At 42.6% G+C, this 16,064-nt stretch overlaps 1 protein-coding gene across 1 annotated transcript in view; it reads left to right on the top strand.

Annotated features, from left to right (window-relative positions):
• Positions 1-1,984: 1,984 nt before the first annotated feature.
• LOC121413525 (probable asparagine--tRNA ligase, mitochondrial) overlaps positions 1,985-16,064 on the top strand; it is a 31,986-nt gene continuing 17,906 nt past the window's right edge. The window contains exon 1 of the mRNA XM_041606368.1: positions 1,985-2,168. Coding sequence (XP_041462302.1) covers positions 1,992-2,168 — 177 coding nt within the window. The 5' untranslated portion in view covers positions 1,985-1,991. The remainder of the gene's footprint in view (positions 2,169-16,064) is intronic.

The raw sequence follows: 16,064 nt of genomic DNA, 5'->3' as shown, positions 1-16,064 counted from the left end.
ATGACAAACCAAAATATATATTAAATATGTAATCATATTGAACAAGCATTAGGCTTTTTAGATTTATAAATAAGATATTAATGTAATAATCGTATTGTCCCTGTTTTAGAATGGAATATCGACAAGTTTCATCTCGTGCTAGAGAGAAATAGGAAGATAGTCATCATTTTCATATTATGACATAATGTTCTGTGTCGCGGTTCTCAAAACTCAAAGAAATAATAAAGAAACATATCAGCTCTTTTTAACTGATATTCATATCCACCTCACAATGTTCCTACAAAGTGCTTTAAATAGCTTAAATTGACCCTTTTCAGATCGGAATATCAAATATTTCAAGCTTGCGCTTCGCGCTCGCTTTATTGATTTTCACGGTAAAAAAGGTATTTTTAGAATGCCCAGATTCTAGTTCGAATCTGAAACACGCGCGCGCATGTTAATTCAGATACGCAGCTTGTTCTCTATTTAAATCATTATCTATTACACTATCACAATATAAAAAATTTTCTGCTCGAGCTTTGCGCTAGCATTTTTTAATGTAGGAAGATTTCCAATTACTCATCCTTTTCATGATTTACAAAACATGAAAAGAGTGTCCCATTTTTATAGGTGTAAATCTCGAATTTTTCAGCTAGCGCTCGCATCAGTTCTTTAGTTATCAGGTTATCCTTTTTTACGATTTCCAAAGTGTTTAGAATTTCTAGCACTTTCCACTTTTTTGTCCAAAAATAAATCGGGGCACTGATAGGTTTACTTATAGTAAGTAACTAAAAATTTTAGTCGATATCATTTTCGAGGAAGATATTTTGATAAATTAATTAGATTTTAAGGGTCCGATGCGTTTTGAAAACGCTAAATGCGGTGCCTAATCTAATAAATCCGATATGCAAAATTGCAATATAGAAATCTTTCCCCATCTTTGTTTACTTCAGTGTGTGGTCATTTTTGTTTTTTCAGTTGCTAATTCTCTCAAAATCCCGGGGGGGGGCCACTTCCATTCACGAGTGGATACCATGCGCGACCATGGGGTCTCGAAAAGCACCCTAAACACGTAATTTCCATATTCTGAAAATGCACCCCTTAACAAGTATTGGCGTGTGAAACCCTACCCTTAACAAGACAGTATTGGAAACAAAACGATACTCTTGGCAAATATTTCCTGAAATGGACCCCTAAACAAGTACAGGAATGTTTTATTGTTACGGGTCATTCGGTCGTCGGCTTTGGTTTAGTATGACCCCACCTTCTACACCTCGCGCAAATCGGACTCTAAACACGAAGTGTTGGGGCAAAAAGGACATCTTTTATAAAACATTTTAATTTTGTTTTATCATCCCCGCAAATTTGACCCTAAACACGTAATCTTCCTAGCGAATTAGATACCCTTTTTTCATTATTTTTGTGTTTTTGACACCCTTTTCACGTTACGTACGTAACGTGCCCTGTCGTGAAAAAGACATCCTTTTTACGTGTTTTTTTGGTCGCGCATGGTATCCACTCGTCAATGTAAGTGGCCCCCCGGGCTCAAAATACAAACAATACCTACTTCATTCGATAGATTTAAAAATAAAACTGCAACCAAGAGGGAAGAAATATTTAAGTTATAAAAAAATGGACATATCATGCTCTATTCAAACGTAAATTAAATTGTGACAAAATGATCCCACATTTACAAAAAAGTAGCTTATTTATCGAATGTTGCACACACACCAATACGAGGTAAGATGAGACAATATGACATCTTCGTAGAAGAATAGTAATTGTTCTGTTTTATATTTAGCAAACGATGATTACTGTGTAAAAAATTAATGAAAGACAATGGAAAGTAGAATTCAATGTAAATTTATAATTTGCTCAACATCTAGGTATTGTTAATAGATGAATTATCGTTGCCGAAGTATTTTTGCACAAGCAACAATTATGATGTTGATGATGACGATGATGATTATTATTATAATCATATTTTTTCTTCAAAGCTGCCATATCTCAAGATGGCATCCTCCTGTGCGCACGTCGTGTGTAAAAGGCATGGCATTTTTTTTAAAAGACTGAACATTTTGCAGGGGATACCAATTTCAGTCAGGAATTTCGGTGACGCACATTCTGCCAATAACATCAAAGATTTGATCGGTTATGAAGGAAATGTTGGAAAGGATGTGGAAGCAAAGGTAAGTAAACACGAAGCAATCGCTCGAGTCGATCTGCATCTGCCGTCGCGTCGACTGCTCGCGGTTGGCCCTGCCGGCTGCCCCCGGGCCCGGGCACCTCGCGCCTCGATCGGCAACAAGGTAGTCTCGTGCTCCGCGCGAATCTACCAAACTCACTGCCTCCCGATCCATGCCGAGAAGAGTGAAATGGAATAAAAGGAGAGAGAAATTAGAAATCAAAAGTAGGAAAGTCTTGAAAGAGACAAATCACAGGAGAGAATTTAAAGCTCAAATTACTGAATAAAGCCAAGGGGAAGAGATGAAACTACAGTACTAAGTATTAAAATGAGAAAAGTCAAAACTAAAATAAAAAAGGGAGAAAGAAAGGGGAAAAGCATTAATAAGTGTTGAGTAGCTAGAAGCCAAGGCAAGTGCAGGGCATATTTAAACAACGTTGTTCGTTGAACAAGTTGAAAGAGTGGCGAAAGGGGAAAAGTAGATTGGGAAATGAGAACAGAAAAACGAGGAAGAAAATGAGGCAAAATGCCAAAGATAATATTAATAAGGCAGAGGTTTAAAGCTAAGCCTAAAGCCAAAGGGAAAGACAACAAGAACAAAGGGTAGCAAACAATAATAACCGACACTTAAATTAAAAGAAAATGATACTGATTTAGCCTTAGGGGAATAAAGGAAAACGTCATTGGGAAACAAAAGATTGGTGAAAAAATATAGAAATGATCGAGTGGCAGAAGACCTAAAAAAGGAGGAAAAATAGGAAATTGAAACAGGAAGAGGACATGGAATCAAAGGTATAAAAAGGGACAGTTCATCAAAATAAAAGAAAAAATTTGCCTTGAATTGTGGCACTGAGGGTCAAGGGGACGCACAATCCCATTGCCGTTAGAAATCCTTCTGGAACAAATTTAGTAATAGATTAAGGGTTAGAAGTTAAGATGAGTCCAAAACAAAGAGTGATGACAGTCGGTCCGGGATCGGGATGAATTCCCGGCGGTCTGAGGCTCCGAGACGGTTCCGGGATCAATCAACTTAGACCGTATCCCGGCAGGAAAATAAAATCAATAATGGCCAAATTCATGTTGTAATATTTCCCTAATTAGTAATTGTACTTACGAAATACGAGAGAACAATTTAGTTTCAACTGGCTGTGTGCACATGCACCTCGAAATATTACGCAATTACATATAGCTATCTGTACTCGTCGATCGCATGAGCATGCACGCAATCTAGCTTTGCACACGGCTTCGAGAGATCTCCGCAGACAACAATCGTCTACTGTATAGTCTCATGTGCAGACCTCTTTCGCCTCGGTTCGTTTTACTGAGTCATTCATTTACCCCATACTTTCGAGTTGAATCTGCTACGATATGTATGGACTAGTGAATTTATCATGAAATAATTTTATACTAACAATTGACAATGATGATCTATGTGTATTTGCAAATTTAGTCATTTAAAAAAAGTCGACATTAATTTTGTGATGATTGTATTTGTTGGGGTATTTTTTTGTGAAAGGGTTTGCAAATAACAACTAGACGAATGCGCATCATGTTTCAGCTGGTTAGTGCCGGGAGAGAGAGAGAGAGAGAGAGAAGGGGGGATTACGGGAAGTGCTTGGTCGTTCACGACTGGGGACCATCTGTCATCTGTTGACTTGATGTTTACAATTGCAAACCAGTCGATCAAATCATGGAGCTGTTAATAGCTCTATGGTCAAATCATTTCTCCTAGATATATTTCGACTTAAATTGTAAAATTGTACCAAAACGCTGTTAGAATTGGGGATGTTTAAAGTGGCGTTGTTTAAACTTTGAAACAACATTGTTTTGAAAGTCATATCATACCCTATATGTTGTAAAAATATGTTGTTAAATGCATCAAACAAATTTCCAATGATATTAACAGTTTTAAATGATATCGTTGGAAATTGCAAAAAATATTTAAAAACAAACTGTTTAAAGTTTAAAAAAATTCTATTGGTTTAATAGTTTAAAAAATAGTTGTATATTGACTGGCTTAAACAATGTTTCTTAATATTTAAATAGTTGTTCAAAATATTTTTTTACTGTGAATAGTCTGAGTATCTATTCAAATGTTTTCTCGATCGAAAGTAATTCATGATTAAAGAAAAAATGAGTTTGTTGTTTTGATGCGAAGTGCCGGCCGCCGGGAGTAATCTTGTGTAAATTTCCAAATAAGCTTCTCTGATAAGATAGTATTCACTTTTCTCAGTAGTAGTGATATGAAGGAGATATCTCCTTGGTGATATCATACTGTTCAGAGTTACGAGAGAGGGAGAGAGAGTGAAACTGAAAGTAAATCCATATTCTGGGCTAGCTAGGGCCACAGGCGCACTGACAAGACATTACGCAATTTGCTTATAACTGTCAACCACGTGCGCACCGACCACAGATCAGTGGCACCGACACGTGTGTTATTGGACTGTCAGATCAGCAGCTGGGTCAACTCAAACATAATTCGGGTCATGTCAGTGGTCATTAATGTTTACAGTTTGCGGTGGTGGCACGCTTTGACTGTCTCATCATTATTTTCCCCACGTTTTGAGTGAATGTTTACAATTTGCGGTGGTGGCATGCACACTTTGACCATGGAGCTAACAGTTAATAGTTCTATGCTTTGACTGTCTGGTGCACCGCCAGTGCGCAGTGTTTAAGGCTGGAAATGTAGGTATACACTTTTGGATTGCATTTGTGCGTGGAGATATGTTTCGGGATTCGGGACGAGCCGGGATCCCGATAAGGAAATTTTGAAGTTGCCGGGACGGTTTCGGACCGGGATTTTTTTTCTAGATAACAACACTAGATGCCTGTCTCGTTGCAACCCAAAAATTTAGAAAATTTATGTATTATACTTTATGGCTATGTAGTGTTTCACCCTGGCCCCCCTTTTTTCCTTCTTTCCCCCCTCAAGTATATTTCTCTTTGGTTTTATTTTTTATATTAACATTATTATTATAACAAATGGACAATAACTTATGAGTTGTTCTTAGAGAACCTAAAGTACAAGCTCTATTTTTGAATAATTTTTCCTTTATATTCTCATGTTTTTATATGTTTCCAGTCTCAACCATTGCCATATTTTATTGATTTTTTTAATGTACTTATTTGTTATGAAGGTTTTGTTCTTTATTGTTGAATGTTACAAGGTACACATGAATTATATTTTGTGACATATGAAAATAAACCAAACTGAAGTGAAATTATCAAGTGATTTAAAAAAGCAAATGGAACCATATTGTTATACAAACCTTTGTAAAAATATGTTTCCTTGAATGCATCCTTGAGTGACACCTCAAGCTGATGTGAAGTACATTGCACTTCTTATTCTCCCAAAATTGACAGCTGCTCTGTCTGCTGCTGCAGCAACTAGCCCGTCTCATATTGGCAAGTTGTGTTGTGTACAGTGCTGTCCGATGGCTTGGTGGACTCCTTCACAATCACAAAATGAGGATGGCTAATCAGTTCTGTATTGATAAAAGAGAAATTATACTTCTTGTGTTCTTATAATCAGTTTTGATTGATCTTTAGAATGGCATGTAATATGTTATTACTAGCCTGTCTCGTATTGGTATTAGTTGTGTTGTGTACAGAGCTGGTCAATGGCTTGGTGGACTCCTCTGGCATCGCAAGAGGATGGCTCTCCAATATAAGAAAGGAGAAATAATAATTCTTGTGTTATAAGTTTTGATAGGTCTTCAGAATGGCATGTAATATGTTATTACTAGCCTGTCTCGTATTGGTATTAGTTGTGTTGTGTACAGAGCTGGTCAATGGCTTGGTGGACTCCTCTGGCATCGCAAGAGGATGGCTCTCCAATATAAGAAAGGAGAAATAATAATTCTTGTGTTATAAGTTTTGATAGGTCTTCAGAATGGCATGTAATATGTTATTACTAGCCTGTCTCGTATTGTTATTAGTTGTGTTGTGTACAGAGCTGGTCAATGGCTTGGTGGACTCCTCTGGCATCACAAGAGGATGGCTCTGCGATTGATAAAAGGAGAAATTATAATTCTTGTGTTATAAGTTTTGATTGGTCTTCAGAATGGCATTTAATATGTTATTTCTAGCCTGTCTCGTATTGGTATTAGTTGTGTTGTGTACAGAGCTCGTCGATGGCGTGGTGGACTCCTTCGGCAACACAAGTAGATGGCTCTGCAATTCTGTGTTAATGAATTGCAAAATCATAACACGTTTGTTGTTATAAATTTTGAGTGCATCTTGAGAATGGCATGTAATATGTTGTTACTTTTTACTTTTCGAGGCTCTCCACAATATCTTTCTAGGTTTTCCTTCTTCCCTCTCCGTAAAAAAGGGAGTATGGAAAAAAAAACTACAAGCTTGAAATTTAAATGATTAAAAGTATTGAAAATAGTTTTAAAAGTACTAATAGTATTACCCCCAAAGTCTGGTCTTCGGAACACCATAATCCAGGAACTTGACACTGACCTCCTCTTCATTTACAGCCGGTACTCCTGTCAGAGAAGATGCAGAAATATAATCGCTTGTGATTGTAACACCACTTCTGCCTTTCCTCCTCTAATGAACTGACAATTTGAGTGGTGAAGGTTTTACATGCTTTGTCTTTGATGTATTTGTTGCCTAGGTCTGTACCATGCTTCTTCTGTATCGCAACCAGAGTGGTTAAAAAAAGTGAATGGCTGCTCAATAAAGGCAATGGTGTAGGCAGTGTCAAAGAGTTTACACATTTTCCAATGCTTTTGGTCATCGAGTGTGTGAAGCTGGACCGCAAGTTGTGGCTCAGAAGCGGACTGAATAGCCCTTAAACGGGAAGTTCACCCTGAAGAAAACTTTGTTGCAAAAATAGCAGAAAAAATAGTAAAAATATTGGTGAAGGTTTGAGGAAAATCCGTTAAAGAGTAAGAAAGTTATTAGAGTTCAAAGTTTTGGATTTGTGACGTCATAAACGAGCAGCTGCCCCATGTGTTATGTAATATAAAATGCATGAATTTCAAATTTTGCATGGTTCCTGATGACTTAATTTTGTTTTCTTTTCATGATCGGGTGTGAAATGATTTGTCTATTGATATACAAAAGGTACAGTAAAAAACATTATTTACTTCAATAACTCCATACATCTACTTGATTTGCTAGTTCAGCCCTCTGGACTGCCATACCCGAATAGAACTCCCAAGGATTTAAAAAGCGCGAGCGCGCCCTCTCCCGTTCAGGCTTACTACCCATGATCACCGCGCAACTAGCGTCCATCTTCCTCTTTTGCTTTCGGCAAGCCACCTGTCAAGACGTGCTCAGATAAGTCTCCTAAGAGCTCAAATCTTTTTGAGCTTTGGTATATTATTTTCGCTTATCTGTGGTGCATTCTCCCTTTTAATTTCAATCTTTCCATTTGTGTGTAAGATTGTGTTCAGAATTTACACTTGGCGTGACTTTTAGACGTGTTTTTGGTGACACTTAAATTGTTTTTCTAACGTTTGAGTTCTCGTCGCGCCGCATCGCTTGCGCGTTCGCGAGGCACCGGGCTTGGCCTGCCTACGTGGCAGCAAGCCTTCACCACCTGTCATGGTTATTGTTCTTCACGTTCAAAGCGTGGTGGCTTTTGGTGCCGTTTTTGAATTAAATTCTAGACAGCCTCTACACTTTGTTGTCGAGGGTGTTATTGTTATTTCTTTTTGCAGGTTGGGATCTTCAACTCTGTTCCTTCCTTGCTTTCTGGAATTGATTTATTAAGATTTTCGACTGATTAATTCTTCAATTCTCTTTCCTTTCTGTTCTGAATAAATTTCTTAATTGATATTTTATTCACAGGCGGATCTTAAAGCTCAATTCGTTTTTCCTTCTGTTCTGAATAAATTTCTTGATTGATATTTTATTCACAGGCGGATCTTAAAGCTCAATTCCTTTTCCTTCTGTTCTGAATAAATTTCTTGATTGATATTTTATTCACAGGCGCATCCTAAAGCTCAATTCCTTTTCCTTTCTGTTCTGAATAAAATTCTTGATTAGTATTTTATTCACAGACGCTTCGGGGATTGTTTAATTCGGCTTACGCAATTATACCTGATGATTGTTTGGTTATTCAATCCCCCCTAAAAAAAAAAAAAAAAAAAAAACAGGTGGGTCTCCTTCCTGTTAGAAATTTTTTTGACCTGTCCCGGAATTGTTTTCTTCGTTCAATTCCCTCTTCCCTCCTAGTCTTATATATTTTTTATTTCGACAGGCGGGCTCTACGATTCCCTTTGAGGATTTACTGTGTCGTTCTTCCTCTTGGAATCGTTACTAGAGACGTTCCTCCTTCCTCCTGTTCTGAATTTCTTTACCTTTCCACAGGAGGTTATTTTTTTTTTTCCTCTTGGAAATTATCGTAAAATTTCTCTTATCTGGAATTATTTGTCTCTCAATCCCTTTTCTTCCTGCTCTGAAATGCTTGTTTTTGTGTTTCTTCGCAGGTGGAAAGTTCGTTCTCTTCTGAACTTGCATTCAATTTTGAATTTTTGTTTCGAATTTTTCCTTCGGGCACAAAAAAGAGAATATAGTAGGGGAACCTTGTAGGAGTTTCTTTTTTCAAAGTCTCCGACCTCCTTTTTATTTTCTTACAGGCAGATACCTAAACTATTCTTAGTTTCTTCTTCCTCCCTACCCCTCCCCTCTTGTTTTGTTCTGTTTGCTCAAACAAACTCCTTTTAGGAGGAGGGAAAGACCACTCCGGTCTCCACCTTTAATCTAAGCGAGATCTTTGTAAAAAAAAAAAGAAAAAGAAAAATTCTTGTTTTTCCTTTTTCAGGGTAGAGAGAGGTATCTTTGAATGGGACTAACACAGCCCCAGAGGACCTGGTGCCCTCCACGGGGACCGTCCCGATTGCAAGTTACAGAAGTCGGCCGCCTCCAGGCGAGCAGGAAGGACGCCGCGGTGAGCGCCCAGCGGCGGTGAGTATGAGGGTGCGTCGATCAGCATTCCGAATTTGCGGTCGGATGCTAAGAGAAGGAAGGCCGAGACTGTGGTGCCACGGTCTCGGACAAAGGAAAAAGTGGTAGCCAAGGCTTCCAAGCCTAAACTAGGTCCTGCCGCCGCAGCACCCATAGGGCTATGCGACCCACCGGCTACCGGGTCACCAGAAGTCCGGAGGGAGAGTGCGGTTCTCTCCCCCCGGCACAGGTCAGGATCTCTGCCGTATAAGTCGTCCTCCGTTGACAGCATCGGGAGAGATCGCCCAGCCCCTGACCGCGAGAGGCGTCACACAGACTGTAACCACAATCTGATCGTGACCACAATCTGACCCCGTCAGATTCGGGTGAAGTTTCGTTGTTGGCGGCCGCCCTGCCAGGGGCGGCAAATCGTAAGAGATCACCCGTGCCTCTTGTGCCTTCTTCTGCTCCGGCCACGCCGGCGGAGCCCGCAAAATAAGAAGAAGAAGAAGAGGTCGAAGGAGAGGTCGGCCAGCCCTGTTGCCATGGGCATTCCTCCTTCAGACCCTCTTATCGGTGGCCAGATGTTACAGTCATACATGTTATGCTGCTATATTCTGCTACCGCGAGAGGCGTCACACATCGGGCTGTGACCACAATCTGACCCCGTCAGATTCGGGTGAATTTACATTGTCGGCGGCCGCCCTGCCAGGGGCGGCAAATCGTAAGAAATCACCCGTGCCTCTCATGCCTTCTTCTGCCCCGGCCACGCCGGCGGAGCCCGCAGAAAGAGAAGAAGAAGAAGTGGTCGAAGGAGAGGTTGGCCAGCCCTGCTGCCATGGGCGTTCCTCCTTCAGACCCTTGTGTCGGTGGTCAGATGTTACAGCTATTCATGCTGCTACATTATGCTACCGCGAGAGGCGTCACACATCAGACTGTGACCACAATCTGACCCCGTCAGATTCGGGTGAAGTTTCGTTGTTGACGGCCGCCCTGCCAGGGGCGGCAAATCGTAAGAAATCACCCGTGCCTCTTGTGCCTTCTTCTGCCCCGGCCACACCGGCGGAGGCCGCGAAGAAGAAGAGGTCGAAGGTGAGGTCGGCCAGCCCTGTTGCCATGGGCGTTCCTCCTTCAGACCCTTGTGTCGGTGGTCAGATGTTACAGCTATTCATGCTGCTACATTCTGCTTTCGAGTAGTGCGGGTTCACCCCACCCTCGACGTCTACTCACCCCGCTGATGCCCCTGAGCATCAAGGAGACAAGTGGGCAATAACCACCAGACACCCGGGAAATCCTCGAGCGATTCTGTTAAATCGCCAGCCAGTGCACCGACTAACCGGGTGCCCCAAGATCGCGTGTGCTTTCCAGCATTTTCGTCGATCTCAGAGCACGTGTCCCAGCCGACACGCGGGGCCACCCCGGCGCTTACTGGACAACCCCCCGGTTCAGTCCATAGAGCGAGACTCCCTTTACGAGGACAACCCCTATCCCGCGGTCGACTTTTCAGTAAGCGCTCAGGCGCTGCTTGACAAGTATCTACCTCACATCTACCCTCCGAGTGGGGGTATTGATGAAGCAAGGGAGTCCATATTTTCTCGCCCCGCCTCTTCAGGCGCTCCGAGCTCAATCGGCCGAATTGGGGGTCTCAGAGAGTGACGGGGTCGCTCTAGACGAGGCGGCTCCTACGACGAGGAAGCCGCCAGCTCCGTGGGTGTAAACCCACCCCCGCTCTGCTGCTGCCCGGAAGCGCCAGGCTCCGACGCCGCCGTCTCGAAATTTTCAAGCCTCTCGAGGCTAGCGAGAAGGCAGAGGCAGGGGGGGGGGGCGATTATTATGCAGGTTCTCCCGAATTCGCCCTCTACGTCAAGCTCACATACGGCGACGACTCCTTCAGCGGTAACTCTCTCCATTCTTCCCCCTAAGCGGGCCCGTAGATTGGAGGTATGAATCTCTTACATACCGCATGCCGCACTTCTCTCGTGAGAATGTTTGGCTGCTTTGAGAGGACAACCTATCACGTCCGCGGACCGTCCGCCCAGGCGACGGGACCGTCGCTTTTCTGGCCTGAACCTCACTTTCTATTCGAAAGTAAGGGTGCCCTGTCTTACTTAGCTCCTACCCTTGCAACGCCAGAGTCAGGGCTAGTACAGACACCCGTTCTCCAGCGATCGCCGCTGAAGAGAGGGCGACTCTGATATGAGCACCATCACCGCTCAGCGGTATGTCTCACTATCTCATAGCTCTCCGAGCTTATGAGTATGTATATCGGATCTGAATGTCACGGCGATTAAAAGTTCTCCTGTGCTTAATAATCGCTATGCCTTCACCACCCGGTGCATTATGGTTATGTTAACCTATTTGTCTCGTATTCGGGCGGCTCGTACGAACCCTGCCCGAGCTGCCATCACGGGTCGTCCCCCCGGACACCGCCGGCAGCACCCGCACCGAATACGTGGAAGGAATCAGCTTTTCATATGCTAGATATCCCTCCTGTTGACATTCACAGCTGTTCCCCGAGTCTTTCCCGGTTGGGTAAACATCATCTCGGAGGAAAGTAACCGCCGTACATCTCATGAGATTGTTGGCTATGTACGCGCGTTCAAACTTGTTTAAAGCCCCAGGATTCTCTGTCGGCATTCTATGCCTACTTTCTGGGCACACCCACCGTACCGGGTCGGCGAGTTCACACCAAACTGTACACCGCCAGACCATCGGTCGAGCTCTAACTGTCTATCTTATAGACTGCCCTCTATGTGGGTCAATCTTGCGGGCGTCTCCGCCGCTCCCTCCTTGTGCGGAGTGGTCTACGGTGGATGTCTTTACCGTGCCCGTTAGTCGAATCGGCTTCTTTCTTAGAAATTTTTTCACGGCACACTCGAGTCGCCCCGCATGCTGCTTTCATCCTCCTTCCATGCAAGGCATGTGGCCAGGGTCACCGCACGACCGAGGATGATGTAACAGTGGATGGATGTATGCTTATGCCTTCCTAACCACGATCACTACGACCCGCCTTCTCTCGGGCCGACTGTGGATGAGCCTCTCCATGTAAGTGATTTACTTCACTGGAGTTCTTCTTTTAGAAATTTAGATTCTCATCCCCCGCTGCTTAGGGCGTCATTTTTGCCGCCCCCCGCAGCTTTTTGGACTGTTCCACGCTGCCGCAACCGGCGCCGGCGGTGCTCGCTCTTACGATCACCTGAGAAACAGGCCTTGTGACTGTTTTCATAAACAACTGGTTCTCACCGCAGACTGATGGAAATTTTGTGATTACTTCCTCAAGTCTCCTTCGCTTGTTTCTTCAAGCGAGGACTTCGACACTCTTAGCCAGTTTCCGTCCCTAACTTGATAGGACAGGGCCGTTGCTACCTCATTCGATTCCGTTGGGAATGTAACGGTTGAGGTATCATATCTGGCGATGTCTGTTCGTTTAGAGCATCTCTTGATGGTCGTTTACACGTAATATCGTGACAGATTTTTTTTCGCCAGCTCCCTCTGGCGTACACTTGCTGCTGCTAGGGATTCCCCCGCCCAGCGGACAGCCATCGCAGCCTAGCCTCACGGGCTCTCTCGGCGATGGCGGCTTGAGCCAAGCCACCTCTTCCACCGCGGGCACTGCACCCTCAGATGGGTGCTTCAATCAGTATGGGAGAAAGGGGATCCTGAGTTCTCTCTCGATCACTCGGTCTAACACACTTTTGTCGTGATGTGTACCGCGCTGTATCCCTGACACGCCCGGTTGAGCTGTTTTGACCAGACTGCTCTATTCTACATAGGCAACATGTCCGCGGCATTCCTTATTAACAGGATGGCACTCAGTCGCTTTCTCGACCCTTGTCTGCCTTACGAGTGGTTTTCTTCCTAAATCCCTACTCTCCGTCGTTCCTGGTCCCCTTCGGACCGCTAGTAACTTTTTACCACAGCTCTCTATCAGAATTCTGCAGATTTCTGCCCTCACGCATTTGAGACAGATATCGAATTCTGGGCGTTTTCTCCCACGCGGAGGCTTCCCCTACAGAAATTTCCAAGCTTGCGGGAAGCGTGCGACTAGCTTGCGCAAGCTTGCGGCATGCTAGTAACTAGCATGCGGTTAGCTTAATAAGCGTGTGATATGCGTGCAGAGTAATAGTTAAGCGATCTTTTAGCGAGCAGGGACTGTTCGCTAGCACGCACTCGCTTTTTAAGCGAGTGCCCTGCTAGTCGCATGCTAGTTACTAGCAAGCGGCACGCTTAAATTTCGGTAGGGGTTCTGAGATATCTCGCCTTCTCAGGTTGGTCGATTGATCACTTACTGAGCCTTAAAAGCTTCAGTTTTCCGATCACGATTCTTGTTGAAATTTTCAACAAATTTCGATTCTTACGCTCTAGTCAGCAGGTGATGTTGTTCTCCTGACACTAGGCCGAGGGCCCATGATACTTAGTATTCCTGAGTATACAGGGCATTCCTCTCGAGGACATTTTTGAGGGCCGCCTTTTGGCGCTCAACTAACTCCTTCACTTCTTTCTACTTGAAGGACATTCCGTCCAGCGAGGCGAGATTTGCTGCTTCGGCGCTTAAAGCAGCTGCGGCTTTTTCCCCCTCTCCCTAAATTTCGTTGTTTTTGTTTTTTCTTTTAAATTTTCTTAGGCTTACAATTGAAAACATGCCTCCCTACGGTTTGAGTCCGTGCTGGTCTAGCAAATCAAGTAGATGTATGGAGTTATTGAAGTAAATTATGAAAATACCTGATTTTCTTATTTACGAGATAACTCATACATCTACTTGATACCCTCCCACCGACCCTCCGCCTTGCGTAGCAACATGTTTCAACGTATGGGCTTGCGAAAGGTGAGGAAGATGGACGCTAGTTGCGCGGTGATCATGGGTAGTAAGCCTGAACGGGAGAGGGCGCGCTCGCGCTTTTTAAATCCTTGGGAGTTCTATTCGGGTATGGCAGTCCAGAGGGCTGAACTAGCAAATCAAGTAGATGTATGAGTTATCTCGTAAATAAGAAAATCAGGTAAGTATTTTCATATTCAATTTTCTGAGAAAATGACATTTTATTGATTTTTTACCATTCGCTATGTAGGAATGCTGCTCGCATATGACGTCACAAATCAAATAATTGAAATTCTAATAACTTTTTAATTATTTGATGAATTTTTCTCAAACCTTCGGCAATATTTTTTATTATTTTTTCTGCTATTTTTACAATAAAGTTTTTGTCAGGGTGAACTTCCCCTTTAAAGTGAGATTTGGAGTTGGCATGAGTGGTTTCTGTGTCCTTTTTCACATTCCGAGTCCCAACGGAATGGGCATCAAAGTCACCTGCACAAAGTTGAGCTTTGGAATCGTTGACTTTCAACTTTTTGTTTCTCGAGTTGAGTTTTTGTCTCACCTGCGAAGCAAAGTGAGACTATAGGCGCCGCTTTTCCGACGGCGGCGGCGGCGTCAACATCAAATCTTAACCTGAGGTTAAGTTTTTGAAATGACGTCATAACTTAGAAAGTATATGGACCTAGTTAATAAAACTTGGCCATAAGGTTAATCAAGTATTACTGAACATCCTATTAGAGTTTCATGTCACATGACCAATGTCAAAGGTCATTTAGGGTCAATGAACTTAGACCATGTTGGAGGAATCAACATCGAAATCTTAACCTGAGGTTAAGTTTTTGAAATGTCATCATAACTTAGAAAATATATGGACCTAGTTCATGAAACTTGGACATTAGGTTAATCAAGTATCACTGAACATCCTACATGAGTTTCACGTCACATGACCAAGGTCAAAGGTCATTTAGGGTCAATGAACTTTGGCCGAATTGGGGATATCTGTTGAATTCCCATCATAACTTTGAAAGTTTATGGATCTGATTCATGAAACTTGGACACAATAGTTATCAAGCATCACTGAAAATTTTGTGCAAGTTTCAGGTCTCATGATTAAGGTCAAAGGTCATTTAGGGTCAATGAACTTTTGCCGAATCGGGGGTATCTGTTGAATTACCATCATAACTTTGAAAGTTTACTGGTCTAGTTCATTAAACTTGGACATTAGAGTAATCAAGTATCACTGAACATCCTGTGCGCGTTTCAGGTCACATGACCAAGGTCAAAGGTCAATGAACTTTGGCCGAATTGGGTGTATCTGTTGAATTAACATCATAACTTTGAAAGTTTATGGATCTGATTCATGAAACTTGTACATAAGAGTAATCAAGTATCACTGAACATCCTGTTCGAGTTTCAGGTCACATGATCAAGGTCAAAGGTCATGTAAGGTCAATGAACTTTGGCTATGTTGGGGTTTTTTGTTGAATAACCATCATATCTCTGTAAGTTTATTGGTCTAGTTCATAAAAAAGTGGACATAAGAGTAAGTAACCATGTATCACTGAACATCTTGTGCGAGTTAGAGTAGTATTCAAAGTCAGCACTGCTGCTATATTGAAACGCGTGATGCAGGTGAGACGGCCAGAGGCATTCCACTTTTTTGCTGAAAGAGTCGGTGTTTACACTAGTTACACCCAGGGCTTGACGTTTTCAACTCCATTGGCTATGAAATTGATACTGATTCAGGTACAACTTCTATTGGCTGAAGTTCTGTTGGTGCAGGCTCAACCATTAGGCGATGTGGGATTGATGTTCCTGCAGGTTGAAACTGCCATTAGCTGCAACATTGTTGCAGGTTTAGCTCCAAATCGATTGGAATATATCAAATATCAATTTTCTGCATGACAATTGACATTTAATAGTGATATAACATTGTGATATTACAGATGTTAGGGAAAGTTTCTGTAATGACAATATTCAAGAAATAATCCTCACACAATTTTTTAGAAGCAAGTGCAGAATAGTTGTAACCCGCAAGTGAAAACCCGAACCGTACAGTCCCGTATAATCCAATAATTTGCAAGCAGGACCCGCTGACCCGTCGGGTTTTAACCCGCAAGTCAATTTATCTTTGAAAAATGAAAAACATTATTTCTGCAATCCCCACACTATACATGCTCAAAT

The sequence above is a fragment of the Lytechinus variegatus genome, chromosome 1, assembly GCF_018143015.1.
Source record: "Lytechinus variegatus isolate NC3 chromosome 1, Lvar_3.0, whole genome shotgun sequence".
Lineage (NCBI taxonomy): Eukaryota > Metazoa > Echinodermata > Echinoidea > Temnopleuroida > Toxopneustidae > Lytechinus > Lytechinus variegatus.
The sequence above is the reverse complement of the archived record's forward strand: the minus strand, read 5'-3'. Positions and strand labels throughout refer to the sequence as shown.